Consider the following 16,291-nt stretch of genomic DNA (forward strand, 5'->3'; position numbering starts at 1 on the left):
TCAGTGGTTATATTTAAGTTTTTGTGTTTTGGTCTGTTTTTCTAATACTGTATGCAATAGGTCTATTATATTTGGTGTATGGAATGAATGAAAGGTGTACATGTCCAACTGGCAGGTGTCATCTGACCTTGACCTCATTTTCATGGTTCAGTGATTAAAGTTAAGATTTTGTGTTTTGGTCTGTTTTTCTAATACTGTATGCAATAGGTCAACTATATTTGGTGTATGAAAATATTTTACGATGTACATGTCAATCTGGCATGTTATATTTGACCTTGACCTCATTTTTATGGTTCATTGCTTAATGTTAAGTTTTTGTTTTTTGATCTGTTTTTCTAATACTATAAGCAATAGGTTAACTATATTTGGTGTATGGAAAGATTGTAAGGTTTATATGTCTGTCTTGCAATTATCATCTGACCATGAACTCATTTTCATGCCTCATTGGTCAATCTTAATTTTTCCTGGTTAAGTTTGTTTTTTAGATACTACATGTAAATGCAATAGGTCAACTATATTTGAGGCATGTCATGATTGTAAGGTGCACATGTCTGTCTGGCAGGGTTCATCTGACCTTGATCTCATTTTCATGGTTCTTTGAACAATGTTAAGTGTTCCTGGTTATGGGTTTGGTTCATTGATCAATGTTAATGTTTCCTTGTTAAGTTTGTTTCTTTTATTTAATTGCCTAATGTTACCTGGACTAAAAGACCCTGGGGGGTAAAGTTACATAATTTCCACAACTGAGGTCCAAAGTTGGGGTATGGTGACCCTACCCACTCCTAATTTAGTTCATAAAAAAAGTCCCTTCGGCAAAGCTTTTGTCCAAACTAGGTACAAATGATAGGTAATTGCCAAAGGTTGCCTGGACTAAAAGACCCAGGTGGGTAAAGTTACGAAATTTCAACAACTAAGGTCCAAAGTTGGGGTATAGTGACCCTACCCCTCCTCCTTTAATTCATAAAAAAATCCCTACGGCAAAGCTTTTGTCCACACTAGATACAAATGATAGACAATTGCCCAAGGTTGCCTGGACTAAAAGACCCAGATGGGTAAATTTCCACAACTGAGGTCCAAAGTTGGGGTATGGTGACCCAATCCCCTACCTTCTTTAATTCATAAAAAAATCCCTACTTCAAAGCTTTTGTCCACACTAGGTACAAATGATAGGCAATTGCCTAACGTTGCCTGGACTAAAACACCCAGGTGGGTAAAGTTACGGAATTTCCACAACTGAGGTCCAAAGTTGGGGTCTGGTGACCCAATCCCTTACATTCTTTAATTCATAAAAAAAAGTTCCTATGTCAAAACTTTTGTCCACACTAGGTACAAATGATAGGCAATTACCTAACGTTGCTTGGACTAAAAGACCCAGGTTGGTTAAGTTACGGAATTTCGACAACTGAGGTCCACTAGTTACAAATGATAGGCAATTGTCTAAGGTTGTATGGAACCAGACCAAGGTGGGTAAAGTTATGGATCTTTTGTAATTGAGGTCCAAAGTTGGGGTATGGTGACCCAACCCCCTACCTTCTTTAATTCATAAAAAAGTCCCTACGGCAAAGCTTTTCAATGGTTAGTAAAGAAGGTGAGACATTTCAGCGTGTACACTCTTGTTTTTTATCTTTGCTTACTTTTATGTGTTTCCAAATTATATCTTTAGTTGTCCCCTACTGTGAGGATGAAATCAGGGGATATGGAAATGCTGTTGACCAATCCATCCAATATTTTGAGTGCTCTTACACCTACATTTTTCATCAGATTTTGATCAAATTCTTGTCAATTAAATGATTACATCATCAAGTTGGAAAATGGCTGGAATTTTTAATCAAATTTATCAGAATTAATCAGAATATTTGAATAGCATGCTCTGTTTAGATTTTTTAATTTTTGTCCCTCGCGCTCTGCCTTGTGGACGTTATGGCAATACCGGGAGTCTGTCTGTCTTTCCATCAATTTGTCTGTTAGCCCGGTCGTGTAAGTGTTCTCATGTGTCAATTCTTGCCACAATAATATTTTTTTATAAATATTAAAGCATTGGTTTATATCATCAATGTCTCGGACAAGTTCGAAAATCAGTGCCAATCAACTATTTTGAAAATAGTTATGCCCCTTGGAAATATTAATTATATTGGAAATTGCATTGTATTTGCTCTCAAGCCATCATTTCTCCAAGATATTTTTAAATGTTTTAGAGAACTACAAAAAAAAGTGCCCTTGGATAGATCAAATATTTGCAAAGCGGGGGACATAGGCACTCTTTTTTATGCCCCCGCCGTAGCGGAGGGGCATTTAGTTTTACCCTTGTCCATCTGTATGTCCGTACGTCCATCCATCCGTACGTCCGTCCGTACGTCCCAACGTTGGTTTCCGTTCTTTTACTTTAGTTTGCCTCAACCAAATGTTATGAAACTTATACACAATGCTTATTACCACAAAACACAGATTGAGTTTGAATTTTGGTGGCGTCACTTTAACCGTTCTAGAGTTATGCCCCTTTACAAATGGAAATTGCTGAATTTTTCGTTTCCGTTTTCTAGCTTAAGTTTGCCTCAACCAAATGTTATGAAATATATACACAATGTTTATTACCACATAATACAGATCAAGTCGAAATTGAGTGGCGTCACTTTTACAATTCTTGAGTAATGCCCCTTTATAAACATAAAAACCGCTATATTTTTCGTTTCTGTTCTCTAACTTTAGTTTGCCTCATCCAAATGTTATGAAACTTATACACAATGCTTATTCCCACATAATACAGATCAAGTATGAAATTGGGTGGCATCACTTGTACCTTTCTTGAGTTATGCTCCTTTATAAACATAAAAATTGCTGAATTTTTTGTTTCTGTTCTTTAACTTTTTTTGCCTCAACCAAATGTTATAAAACTTATACACAATGCTTAATTATTACCACAAAACACAGATCAAGTTTGAAATTGGGTGGCATCACTTTCACTGTTCATGAGTTATGTCCCTTTATAAACATAAAATTGCTGAGTTTTTTGTTTCCATTCTCTAATTTAAGTTTGCCTCTACCAAATGGTATAAAACTTATACACAATGCTTATTACAACAAAACATAGATCAAGTTCGAAATTGGGTGGCGTCATTTTTACCATTCATAAGTTATGCCCCTTTATAAACAAAAATTGCTGCATTTTTTCGTTTCCGTTCTGTAACTTTAGTGTGCCTCAACCAAATGTTATGAAACTTATAAACAATGCTTATTACCACAAAAAAGCAGATCAAGTTTGAAATTGGGTGGCATCACTTTAACCGTTCTTGAGTTATGCCCTTTATAAATGGTAAAATTGCTAAATCTGTTGTTTCTGTTCTCTAACTTTAGTTTGCCTCAACCAAATGTTTCATAATTAAACTTATACCCAATGCTCATTATATTAATCACAACACAGTCTTAACTACATGAATCCTGCATCTGTATGTGGAAGTTGACTCATGCATATTTACAAACGGAGGCATCTGTGGCCCATAGACACATTCTTCATTTATATTCACAGTGGCGGGTGACAGAATACTTGTGAATGTGATATATATATATAGTATTGAAGTAGAATTACCCGAGACATACAGATGCATGCAAGCAGAGACCTACACACAATTAGTGTGTATATGTACAAAGTGGATAGTTATGGGTGTTTAAGGCATTTCTTACGTTTACTGGGAACTGTGAAAGGTTTCTGTGAAAAATATTAATATATAGATATTTTCATGCTTCGCCTATGATAGTAATAGGACATCATGTTTTCTGGGCTCTGCATCTGTCGGTCCAAAATTCCTTCTCTCCGTTATTGAGGACCGTTTGTCCGTCCTGTATTGGGTAAAAGTTTTTAGTCAAGATAGTTTACCATGAAGTTGTACTCACATTAACTTGGAATTATATACACATTCTCATTATGATGTGCACTTTTTATCCGGATTTCCAAAGGAATATATCGGTTATTGTTAGGTAAAATGCAATTTTTAGTTAAAATGTATTCAATTTTCACTTATAACCAAAATGTTTTGTTTTTGTCCAATGTTTAATACATTATTGAATATTTTGTAGGCAAAAAGAAACAGAAAAGGACACTCTGGTATGTTTTTCGATTTCAAAATTGTATCAGATCATTATTGTCAAAGTCAAGAGGCTTGATATATTTGCATCTTTTTCTTCATGCCATAATGTTGTCTGTTGAACTCGTCCGACTTTTTGTTTATAGAGGTGAAACTGAGGTTTAATAATCTTTCATAATCCAGTTGTCCTACCATGCCTACTGGACTGTCAGACTTTCGGGGTGTCGGATTATAGCTCCCATTTTAGTACACAAAATGATTAATAAAAATTTTGAAGTTGACTGAAGCAGTCGAAACGGTAGTAAATGGGGAATCCTTAACAAGATAATCTACAGTGAAACATGTCCAAACCGAACACCCTCGGGACTTTGTGTTTTGTTCGGTTTTCACAGGTGTTCGGATTGTAGAGGTAAACGGAAGTGGACAGTTAAATATCATTTTGACACTTACTGACGAGGAAAGCCAGTGACAACAGACGACAATATAGTTTCATGTTGATTTTCTGAAAATATCAAATAGATGAAGAAAGACATAGTACATTTTTTTTTTAATCAAATGCCATTTCGTCAATCTCTTTCTTCATACACATTATTGCTATTTGTCCGCCATTATTGGACACGACAAAGGTTTCCGTAAAATTTTGACGTCATAAAAGAAAATATCCGACGCCACAATGGATAAGTGCATGTCATTAGTTCAAGCGGCGCAGATTCTCGGGGCAACAGGCGCAGATTTTCAAATAGCGATAAGGTATATTGTAAACATGTAATAACCGTTCAATGATGTCTGACACGGATCAAGTTTGCTTTTCATAATGATGTTGTCATCTGTTAATTCACTGACCAATTCAGTTTCTTTTTCACTGTCAAATGACGATTCCGTAGTTAAATCGAGATCAACATTGTCTGTTCCAAATATCTGTACACTCGAGTTCTCAGACTTTATCTAAGCTAAATATCTAAAGGAACATCATTATCCGGATCTTCAGAATCATCTGCATTTGATCATATCCAGAAATCAACGCCACTTTGCTTATTTGAATATTATACTAAAGAAATCGGATACGGGTCACGGAAATTATATTGAAATGATAGGGAATTTAGAAAAAAATGTCTGTTTTAACTTTGATTTAAGTGATAGACAGGTTGCCGGGGCAGAAAATAAATATACACAACAATATACACCATTTAAACGAAATATAATGACTGGCGTTGCAAAAATCAAGGTTCCTGAGCTATTTTAAAAATCGAAGCGAGAGGCTTTTAACATTGCAGTATAAAATACAGGCTGAAATGGCTGAAACGTCAAATTTGCAAACTTCGTGTTGAAAATTGGCTAACAAGGTCATTAGAAATACAGGTTGCCGGGGTGAAACTTGAAACTTGAATGTCCAAAGAATAAGCAAGTCCAAACCTTATATGTGAAGTCGTTGAACTCTAGGTTCCCACGTAAAGTTAAAATGCCTCTATTTCAAGAAGAATAAACTCACGAAAACTCGAAAAATTCACTAAATTCGCGTTCATTGTTTTGATTTTGACTGCCTGACAACTTTACGGAAATATCAGAGTGATTATAAACAAGGACTCTGTGACGGGCAACTTATAATATCCGTGTTTTAAAGATTTTAATGATATCAAGCCAGTCCAGTTCAAACTATTATCACGTGGTACAATTCTCATTTACATATTATGAATATTAATTAGCAAAAGTACTACTCATTTCTGGCTATGGGGCCTGTAAAGGGAATCCAGCATCCCGAAAACATGATTCAAAAGTTGTTGATTTTGTTTTGTTCCACAACTTATCAATCCAGTGATTGGCTTTAAAAACAATAATTTATTTACACAGTTCAGGTACAGCATGGCAGTTATGAATTTCTGGCAGTAAATATTTGAAACTCATGCATTTAATTAATTCCAATTAGTATTCAAGGGAAAGTTCCTTTCTTTTCGGCGATGGGGGCAACTGATCAACTTTACATTTTTATTGTCGGGGCCATATAGTTTTACCCTTGTCCGTCATTCCGTCATTCCGTCATTCTGTCATTCCGTCATTCCGTCATTCCGCAACAAACCATTATACAGACTTTTTTTCTAAACACCTTCAGATATTCGGCTGATTTTTGGTTTATGAGTTAACCATGATGAGTTACAGATCAAGTTTAAGTTTGGTTCCGCTCTGCTAATTTTTGTCAAAATTACGGGCTTTGGACTTTGATAAATTGTTGAAAATCACAGTTATACGGACTTTTTTTCTAAACGCCTTCAGATATTAGGCTGATTTTTGGTATGTGAGTTAACCATGATGAGTTACAGATCAAGTTTAAGTTTAGTTCCGGTCTGCTAATTTTTGCCGAAATTACGGGCTTTGGACTTTGATAAATTGTTGAAAATCACAGTTATACGGACTTTTTTTCTAAACGCCTTCAGATATTGGGCTGATTTTTGGTATGTGGGTTAACCATGATGTGTTATAGATCAAGTTTAAGTTTCATTGTGCTCTGCTGATTTTTGCCGTAATTATGGGTTTTGGACTTTGAAAATTGTTGAAAATCACAGTTATACGGACTTTTTTTCTACACGCCTTCAGATTTTGCACTGATGTTTGATATGTGAGTCTACCATGATGAGTTATAGATCAAGTTTATGTTTCATTCTTATATGCTGATTTTCATGTCGTTTCAACACAAATCTTCAGTACATCCACTACCTGTTTGCTGATAGTTTGAAATTTAACTACTCATTGATCAAGGAAATTTTTCATCAAACTAGTATTGGTCATGAGAGCTGGACACTATCCATGCATGTTTGTGTCCACATGTGTTGTTAAAATTGCGGATTTTAAAATTTTTTGAGACGGGGCCATTCGTGTCGTTCCGACACATCTAGTTTTACAGAGTTTCCATTTCATCACTGTATGTATTAGATACAATACAAAGGTAACAAGGAAACAGGCCGGTAACAAGCGTTGCCGGATAGTTTTTCTGCACGAGTAGTCAGGTCAAGGTCCGAGGCGATAGCCGAGGACCTTGACCTGACTACAAGTGCAGAAAAACTATACGGCAGTTTGTTTCCGGCCTGTTTTTTGTTACCTTTGTTTTGTATCTGACTTGTACGACGTTTCAAGAAAGAAGTAGTACATTTTGCATTTAGAAGAGGTAGCAAAATTAAACAGATTAGAGACTTAAATGACCATATACAAGTTAATGTAAGTTACAGTTTAAACGAACTTTTTTTTTCACTTTCCTTCAGCCGAGAGTTTTTTTTTCTCAAGAAATTCAAAAATCTAATAATTTTATAAAAAAGAACCATATCAAGTAAAAGATGAATGTCGTACACATTTGAGACTTTTTTAAATGCAACTTCGCAAATAAGTAATGTAGGAAAAAGATTTAAGAGGTAAGCAAGCTAACATTTGATTTTTATTTGGGGAAAAACGGAAAGGGGGGAGGGGGGGGGGGGGGTTTAACATTTAAAATAACAGGCTTGATCCTTTTTTGTTGAAAAAATGCAGGATGTGCCATTCCATTCCCCATTCCCCCTTAAAAAAATAATAAAAATCGTCCGTTTGCTCCCAAATATATGAATTCAATATATATGATTTCAATAACAGTATAAATGTATAAAAAGAACGAAGTTCTTATTTCATTAGTGAATGAAATGTTATGAAAAAATAGATTTTGGCTTGTTATTAGATATATATATAGGCATATATTTTGGTTTTTTTTTTAATGTTCATGCTTGTAGGTCTCTAATAGTATTGATCAGGATTAAACACGTGTCACAATTATGATCCAATCGCAGCTTACCGTCCAAAATTGGTGACATAAGTTGAAAGATTTTCTTCAAGATTTGCTGCCTATTTGGACGTGTATTACACGGACACTTATTATTTATAGGATCAATCGTGCATTGGTGAGTTGATAGGGATTTTATCTTTTGATTAGATTTGATTTTTTTATGTATATATATTTACTGTCTTTAATATTGAAATATAAACGTCGGTACCAGCATTTCTTTACTTTCAGCATTGTCCAGAATACTATTCATGTCCATATATTGAAAAAATACATTTACGGACCGACCATTTAGCTTCAAAAGGGGTATGTTTTTTTTTTCTGAGTAAGAAAATTAATTACCTTTTCAACGCTATCACCAAATATTTTTTTCGAAATTAGCACTTTAATATACTGTACTCGGAAAATCAGGAATCAGAACATTATTTTGTCATCTGCTTGACCACACTATATTTTTTCTCATAAAATTGGGGATCAGAATATTTTTTTTGTGGAAAAAACCATAACCCCCCTTTTGAAGTTAAATGGTCAATTCCGTAGTGTACTGATATGAATAGTAATATACTGGAATTGTTTGAAAAAAATACAGTTATTTGATGCCAACGTAAATATTTTAAACAGACAGGAAATATGTCGGTGAAACAAAAAGTTTAAATCTAATCGAAATTTAAAGTGCCCATGAACTCACTGATCATGCACGAGTGAGTCTATTCATAAAAAGTGTCCGTGTAACAACTAAAAAGTGTCCTTGTATCATCTATAAAGTGTCCGTGTAACACCCGTTAATGTACTGTTTTTCTATAGCTCTGCTGGGGACAAAGTCGTACAAACATGTATACAAACAAGCTAATTAGTTCATAATAACAACTCACCAACTTCAAATACCCTCAGGTATACTCTGTCATCCTGTGTTTGTTTAATAACTCATGCAAATCATTTGAAATACCTTATGTTTTCATTGCTCTTGATCGATTTTGACAGGTAATTTTTCAATACACATTCACTGACGAGCCTTCAAAAAGCATTCCGAATTCGGTATTGACAGGGTTTGGTTTGTTCAGGTTAGATTAACATTGATTGAATTTTATGGGACTTTGAAAATTGTTTAAACTGGAATTCGGTTTTATCAAGGATTTGCTTACTATACAAATCCTTGGTTTTATTAGGGTTCAGTTTACCCAGGTTTCACTGTACAATAAAATAAAATTGCAAAAATGACAAAAAATTTCAAAACAACTTACAGTTTATTAAACAATGACTACATAAAGCTTCTTCGTACACGGAACAATTCAGAATACAAACTGGTTATTATTATCACCCATCCTATGATAGTAGTGGGGCAATATGGATTCTGGTCTGTGCGTCTGACCATTCTTCTGTCATTTCTTTAGTTGGAAATTATGTTTGTCTGTCCCATATATATCTGGTTAATGTGTCAATTCGCAACAGCAAAGTGTATTGCATAAAAGCAAAAAATTGAATATAAATTCAAATCATATAACCAATTCTAAGTTCTTTGACTACAGTTATTCTGTGTCAGAAACCTATTATGTGTCGAATATTGAATTACAATCCAAATTCAGACCTGTATCAAGCGCAAATATTGTGTCCATTTTTGCCCCAACTGTTCAGGGTTGGACCTCTGCGATCCTATTCGGCTGCGCTCAGCGAAGCAATTTATTGGCTTATATCTCTGAAACTAAAGCATTTAGAGTAAATCTGACGGGTAAAAATGTTTAATAGGTCAAGATCTATCTGCCCTGAAATTTTCAGACGAATCAGACAACCTGTTGTTGGGATGCTGCCCCTTAATTAATAATTTTAAGGAAATTTTGCAGTTTTTGGTTATTATCTTGAATATTATTATAGACAAAGATAAACTGTAAACAGTAATAATGTTCAGCAAAGTAAGATCTACAAATAAGTCAACGTGACCAAAATTGTTAATTGACCCCTTATGGAGTTATTGCCCTTTAAAGTCAATTTTTAACAATTTTTCCTAATTTTTTGTAGTCTTTTACAAAAATCTTCTCCTCTGAAACTACTTAGACAAATTTAACAAAACTTGGCCACAATCATCATTAGGGTATTTAGTATAAAAAATGTGTCCGATGACCCCGCTGGCCAACCAACATGGCTGACATGGCTAAAAAGAGAACACAGGGGTCAAATGCAGTTTTTGGCTTATATCTATGAAACTAAGGCATTTCGAGCAAATCTGACGTGGTAAAAATGTTCATCAGGTCAAGATCTATCTGCCCTGAAATTTTCAGACGAATCAGACAACCCGTTGTTGGGTTGCTGCCCCTGATTTGGTAATTTTAAGGAAATTCTGCAGTTTTTGGTTATTATCTTGAATATTATTATAGATAGAGATAAACTGTAAACAGCAATAATGTTCAGCAAAGTAAGATCTACAAATAAGTCAACATGACCAAAATTGTCAATTGACCCCTTAAAGAGTTATTGCCCTTTAAAGTCAATTGTTCGTAAATTTTTGTAATCTTTTACAAAAATCTTCTGCTCTGAAACTACTGAGACAAATTTAACTACACTTGGCTAAAATCATTATTAGGGTATTTAGTTTAAAAAATGTGACGATGACCCCGCCTGCCAACCAACATGGGCAACATGGCTAAAAATAGAACATAGGGGTAAAATGCAGTTTTTGGCTTATATCTCTGAAACTAAAGCAAAAGTATAACCGTTGCATTATTTCCTGCATCAATTGTAAACAAAAATATCAGGTGAGCGACACAGGCTCCTTGAAGCCTCTAGTTCAAATATCAATATGACTTTTCCAAAATTCATGGAATTTTCTAAAATTACCTTGATTGGAAAAATGCATCTGCTCTTCATGATAAGAGAGACAGTATACAGAGAAAAATTTTGAAATTATTATTTTGTTTTTATGCCTACGCCGTAGCGGAGGGGGCATTAAGTTTTACCCTTTTTAGCTCACAGGGGCCCGAAGGGCCCCATGTGAGCTTATGCCATCACTTGGCGTCCGTCGTCGTCCGTCGTCTGTCGTCGTCGTCGTCTGTCGTCGTCTGTCGTCGTCGTCTGTCGTCGTAAACTATTTCAAAAATCTTCTCCTCTGAAACTACTGAGCCAAATACCTTCAAACTTTAACTAAATGTTCCTTAGGGTATCTAGTTTATAAATTGTATCCGAAGTTTTGATCACTCGACAAACATGGCTGCCATGGCTAAAAATAGAACATAGGGGTCAAATGCAGTTTTTTGTTTATATCTCAAAAACTAAAGCTTTTAGAGCAAATCTGACAAGGGGTAAAATTGTTCAATTGGTCAAGATCTATCAGCCCTGAAATTATTAGACGAATCGAACAATCCATTGTTGGGTTGCTGCCACTAAATTGGTAGTTTTAAGGAAATATTGCAGTTTTTTGTTATTATCTTGAATATTATTATAGATAGATATAAACTGTAAACAGCAATAATGTTCAGCAAAGTAAGATCTACAAAACAGTTTCATATGACCAAAATTGTCAATGGACCCCTTAAGGAGTTATTGCCCTTTAAAGACAATTTTACACAATTTGTTCATCAAGTTTGCTAACATTTAAAAATCTTCTCCTCTGAAACTACTGGGCCAAATACCTTCAAACTTCATCTAAATGTTCCTTAGGATATCTAGTTTATAAATTGTATCCGAAGTTTTAATCCATCGACAAACATGGCCGCCATGGCTAAAAATAGAACATAGGGGTCAAATGCAGTTTTTGGCTTATATCTCCAAAACTAAAGCTTTTAGAGCAAATCTGACATGGGTAAAAACGTTCAATTGGTCAAGATCTATCAGCCCTGATATTTTCAGACAAATCAAACAATCCATTGTTGGGTTGCTGCCACTAAATTGGTAGTTTTGAGGAAATTTTGCAGTTCTTTGATGTTATCTTGAACATTATTATAGATAGATATAAACTGTAAACAGCAATAATGTTCCTCAAAGTAAGATCTACAATAAAAAGTTAAATAACCAAATTTGTCAATTGACCCGTTAAGGAGTTTTTGCCCTTTAAAGACAATTTTACGAAATGTGTTCATCAAGTTTGCTAACATTTAAAAATCTTCTCTTCTGAAACTATTGTGCCTAATACTTCTTAACTTTGAATGAATGTTCCTTTAGGAATCTAGTTTATGAATTGTATCCGAAATTTTGATCCATCAACAAACATGGCCGCCATGGCTAAAAATAGAACATAGGGGTTTAATGCAGTTTTTGGCTTATATCTCAGAAACTAAAGCATTAAGAGCAAATCTGACATGGGGTTAAAATGTTCAAAAGGTCAAGATCTATCAACCCTGAAATATTCAGACACACCAAACAACCCATTGTTGGGTTGTTGCCACTAAATTGGTTGTTTTAAGGAAATTTGCAGTTTTTGGTTATTATCTTGAATATTATTGAAAATAAAGATAAACTGTAAACAGCAAAAATGTTCAGCAAAGTAAGATCTTCAAAAAAGTTAAATATGACCAAAATTGTCAATTGACCCCTTAAGGAGTTATTGCCCTTTAAGGACAATTTTACACAAGTTGTTTTATGTTTTTTAACTTTAAAAATCTTCTCAAATGAATCTAGTATAAATTTTGTATTTTATTTCCTTGTACGTCAAGAAACATAGACACTATGGCTAAAATGGAACATATGGGTAAAAAGCAAAAATAATCATTGATGAAAGATTTAAGCAAAACAAATAACAGGTGAGCGATTCAGGCTCTTGAGAGCCTCTTGTTATATTTTGAAATAAAACATAAGTGTCTGATGATTTTAATATAATGCAACTTCTAGAGAATCACTGAATGGAATGAAATAACATATGGTATGAATGTTTCTCATTTGGTGCTGACCAAGTGTTGTTACTTTGTAGCTGATCCATCATCCAAGATGGCCGCCAGCGAGGGACTTCGTTTAACATAGGACCATATGGACAATACATACAAATGGCTTCTTTTAGAGAACCACTGAATGGAATGAAATCAAACATGGCATCAATGTTCCTTATGAGGTGCTGATCAAGTGTTGTAACTTTGTAGGCGATCAATTATCCAAGATGGCCGCCAGCGGGGGACTTCGTTTAACATAGGACCCTATGGACATCACATACAAATGTTTTCTTCTAGAGAACCACTGAATGGATTGAAACCAAACACTGCATGAATATTCCTTATGAGGTGCTGACCAAGTGTTGTTACGGGACTTCTTTTAACATAGGACCCTATTGGAAATACATACAAATGTCTTCTTTTAGAGAACCACTAAATGGAATGAAATAAAACATGGCATGAATGTTCCTTATGAGGTGCTGACTAAGTGTTGTTACTTTGTAGCAAATCCATCAACCAAGATGGCTGCCAACGGAGGACTTAGTTTAACAAAGGACCCTATGGGAAATATATACAAATGTCTCCTAGAAAACTGCCTAATGGATTGAAATCAAACATGGTATGAATGTTTCTTTTGAGGTGCTGACCAAGTGTTGTTACTTTGAAGCTGATTTGTCATTGTCCTTATAAAGTCATTTTCTACAATTTTAATGAATTTATTGGTAATTTCTGTAAACTTTACAAAAGTCTTTTGCTTTTGATTAAATTATCGGGCCAATATTAAACCAAATTTTGCCTCAATCATTAATAGGTTATCTGTTGTGATTTTAATCTATTTTAACATGATTTCCAAAACCAAAGTAGAATCAGGTGAGCGACACAGGCTCTTGTGAGGCTCTAGTTTAGTATTTTACTGATAAATGTAAATGAGCCTGTATGTAGTTCAGTGGTTGTAATTGGTTCATTACTGTCATATTTGTTTTAAAAAATTAGGCCATTAGTTTTCTCAATGGAATAGTTTCATATTTTTCATGTTAGGGCCTTTTATAGCTGACTATATATACAGTATGGGTTTTTCTCATTGTGGAAGGCTGTACGGTTCCCTCTAATTGCTTATATCCACGTTATTTGAACTTTGGTGGATAGTTATGTGATTGGCTATCATACCACATCTCCTTATTTTTATATCAGTTGTTAGTTTGCCGTTTACATTTAGATTGTTTAATGTTAAAGTTTTTTAGACATCAATGAATTGTCAGTATTAATATCTTCATCAAACTTTCATTAATTGTAATGAACATTGGACATGATCAAGAATTGCATCTTAAGAAAAAGGTTGATTGTTTTATACTGACAGCATTAATCACAAGGATAATACAAACTCATCTACGATACTTTGTAGATAATTTGGTAAGCTAGATTGAAATTAGTTTTAGCTACAAAAGACTCATCAGTTGCGCATGAATCAAAACAGTAAGAAAGCCAAATTAAATATGAAGTTGAAGAACATAAAAAACAGTGTTTAGTATAGCCCTTTGGGATTTTTTGTTGAATAGAAGCCAACAAAAGAACAAATTGACCTTTTTGTGCTCTTACAAATGTATATTTTTGACAATGAGTATGTGGGATTGATAACAGAAGGAATATTTTTGAAATGAGTGGGTTTGAATTTCCAAGAATGAAGCAAATGTAGAGAAAAAATTCAATGTTCAGGTATAAATATACACTTGTTTCAGAGATTTGCTATTTTTTAAAGTTGAAAAATATCTTCAGATTGAATCAAGTAGGGAATACATGCATGTGCAGTGGAATTATTTTTTGAGAATACTAGTATCAATGGAAACAGTGGCGATCATATCCCTCAGAGCGATCATGCTCTTTAATTGATTAATACCAAACTACCATACAGTTTTCACTCTGACTTCATGGTTCACTGAACATGAAATTGTGATATTGTGAATCCAGTACATTCTTGGGTTAAAGTTTCACATCAACTTGAAAGCAATAGTTCACATGAATTTTAAAAATTTTATGCCAAATTTTGCTCACTGAACATGGAAATGTGATAGTTATATAATGAGCGTGACATGGCGTCCTATGGACATGAAGATTCTTGATTCTACTGGATATTTTCTTAACATTTATAAAAGTTAAAAGAAGGGTTGAAATTACAAAGTCAAATCTATAATCGGATGTGATTTCCAATGTTTATGATCCTTTTTGGTTTTAATATTGTTGTTGCTGCATTTTACAATTTTATGCAAGAATGCTAGGTAAGAAATAGAGGTTCTATGTGCCTCAAGTTTCTCGTGTTGACTCTTATTTCAATTGAATGTGTGGTCACATTTGTCTGTTTTTATCAAAATGTATAGATAATAACATGGAATTTTTCATATCAGACCCCTTATCAGCCCTTGATCATGATATCAGCCCGAGAGCTGACAGGCTCGAGGGATGATTTTGACCATGGGCTGATAAGGGGTCTGATATGAAAAATGACATGTTATGTTCTTATTATCATATACTTCAGCAGAGGACATACAGACAAGAACTATTTTTTAAAACTTTGAAAAATGCATTTATTGTATTATTTGTTTTACATTTTTTTAAATAATATATTTTCTTGTTTCCTAAATTTGTTTTTTTTTATACTACTTTGTTAGTTATTTCACTAAAAATGTACTATTGAGGTGTATTTTTGAATTTGCTGAGTGACTCGGAAATGCCATGCAATAACGTTACAGAAAGGCAAGCAAAAATAACCAGAAGCAGTTGATCACGAAAGTCATATCTGTGACATGGCTGAGACTAATGAATAAATATATGTACAAATTACCATTTTATCAAGGGGTACAATTATGCCATTTTTTTACTAAGTATTACTTTTAGAAAATAATGGTATTATTGTACCACTTGATAAAACTAATTTGTTCATATATTTATTCATTAAATTTGAAGAATTGTCTTAGCCGTGTGATATGACTTTCGTTATCAACTGCTTCCGGTTATTATCGCATGGCATTTCGATGTCATTCTACAAATTCCAGAAAATACATCTCAATGGTACAATTTTTAGTGAAAAACATAACTAAGTAGGATAAAAAAAAATCAAATATTAGGAATCAGGAAAAAATATTATTAAAAAAAGCAAAAAAATAATACTATAAATGCATTTTTCAAAGTTTTCAAGAAAGTTCTTACCTGTATGTCTTCTGCTGAAGCATATGATAAAAAGAACATAACAAAAAATTGTCATTTTTCATATCAGAACCCTTATCAGCCCATGGTCAAAATCATCCCTTGAGCCTATCGGCTCTCGGGCTGATATCATGACCTAGGGCTGATAAGGGGTCTGATATGAAAAATGCCATGCTATAATCTATATATATATAAATTCTAACATTGATACCAGTGGATTATTGGATTTATTCAATCAAGATAGTTAAATTATCAATTTTAAAGTCCGAGCCTTTGTGAGGACTTGGAAATTTATAATTTAACTATCGAGATTGGATAAATTCGATAATCCACTAGTAACTTTGTAAAAATCTGTTTCTCTAATGATT

General features: G+C 34.0%; 1 protein-coding gene across 1 annotated transcript in view; it reads left to right on the forward strand.

The window, feature by feature from the left end:
* Nucleotides 1–16,291, forward strand: part of LOC127705774 (uncharacterized) — a 158,686-nt gene that overhangs the window by 67,820 nt on the left and 74,575 nt on the right. Inside the window, exon 11 of the mRNA XM_052210128.1 lies at nt 4,072–4,099. Coding sequence (XP_052066088.1) covers nt 4,072–4,099 — 28 coding nt within the window. The remainder of the gene's footprint in view (nt 1–4,071; nt 4,100–16,291) is intronic.

This window comes from Mytilus californianus, unplaced genomic scaffold, assembly GCF_021869535.1.
Source record: "Mytilus californianus isolate M0D057914Y unplaced genomic scaffold, xbMytCali1.0.p SCAF_6, whole genome shotgun sequence".
Taxonomy (NCBI): domain Eukaryota; kingdom Metazoa; phylum Mollusca; class Bivalvia; order Mytilida; family Mytilidae; genus Mytilus; species Mytilus californianus.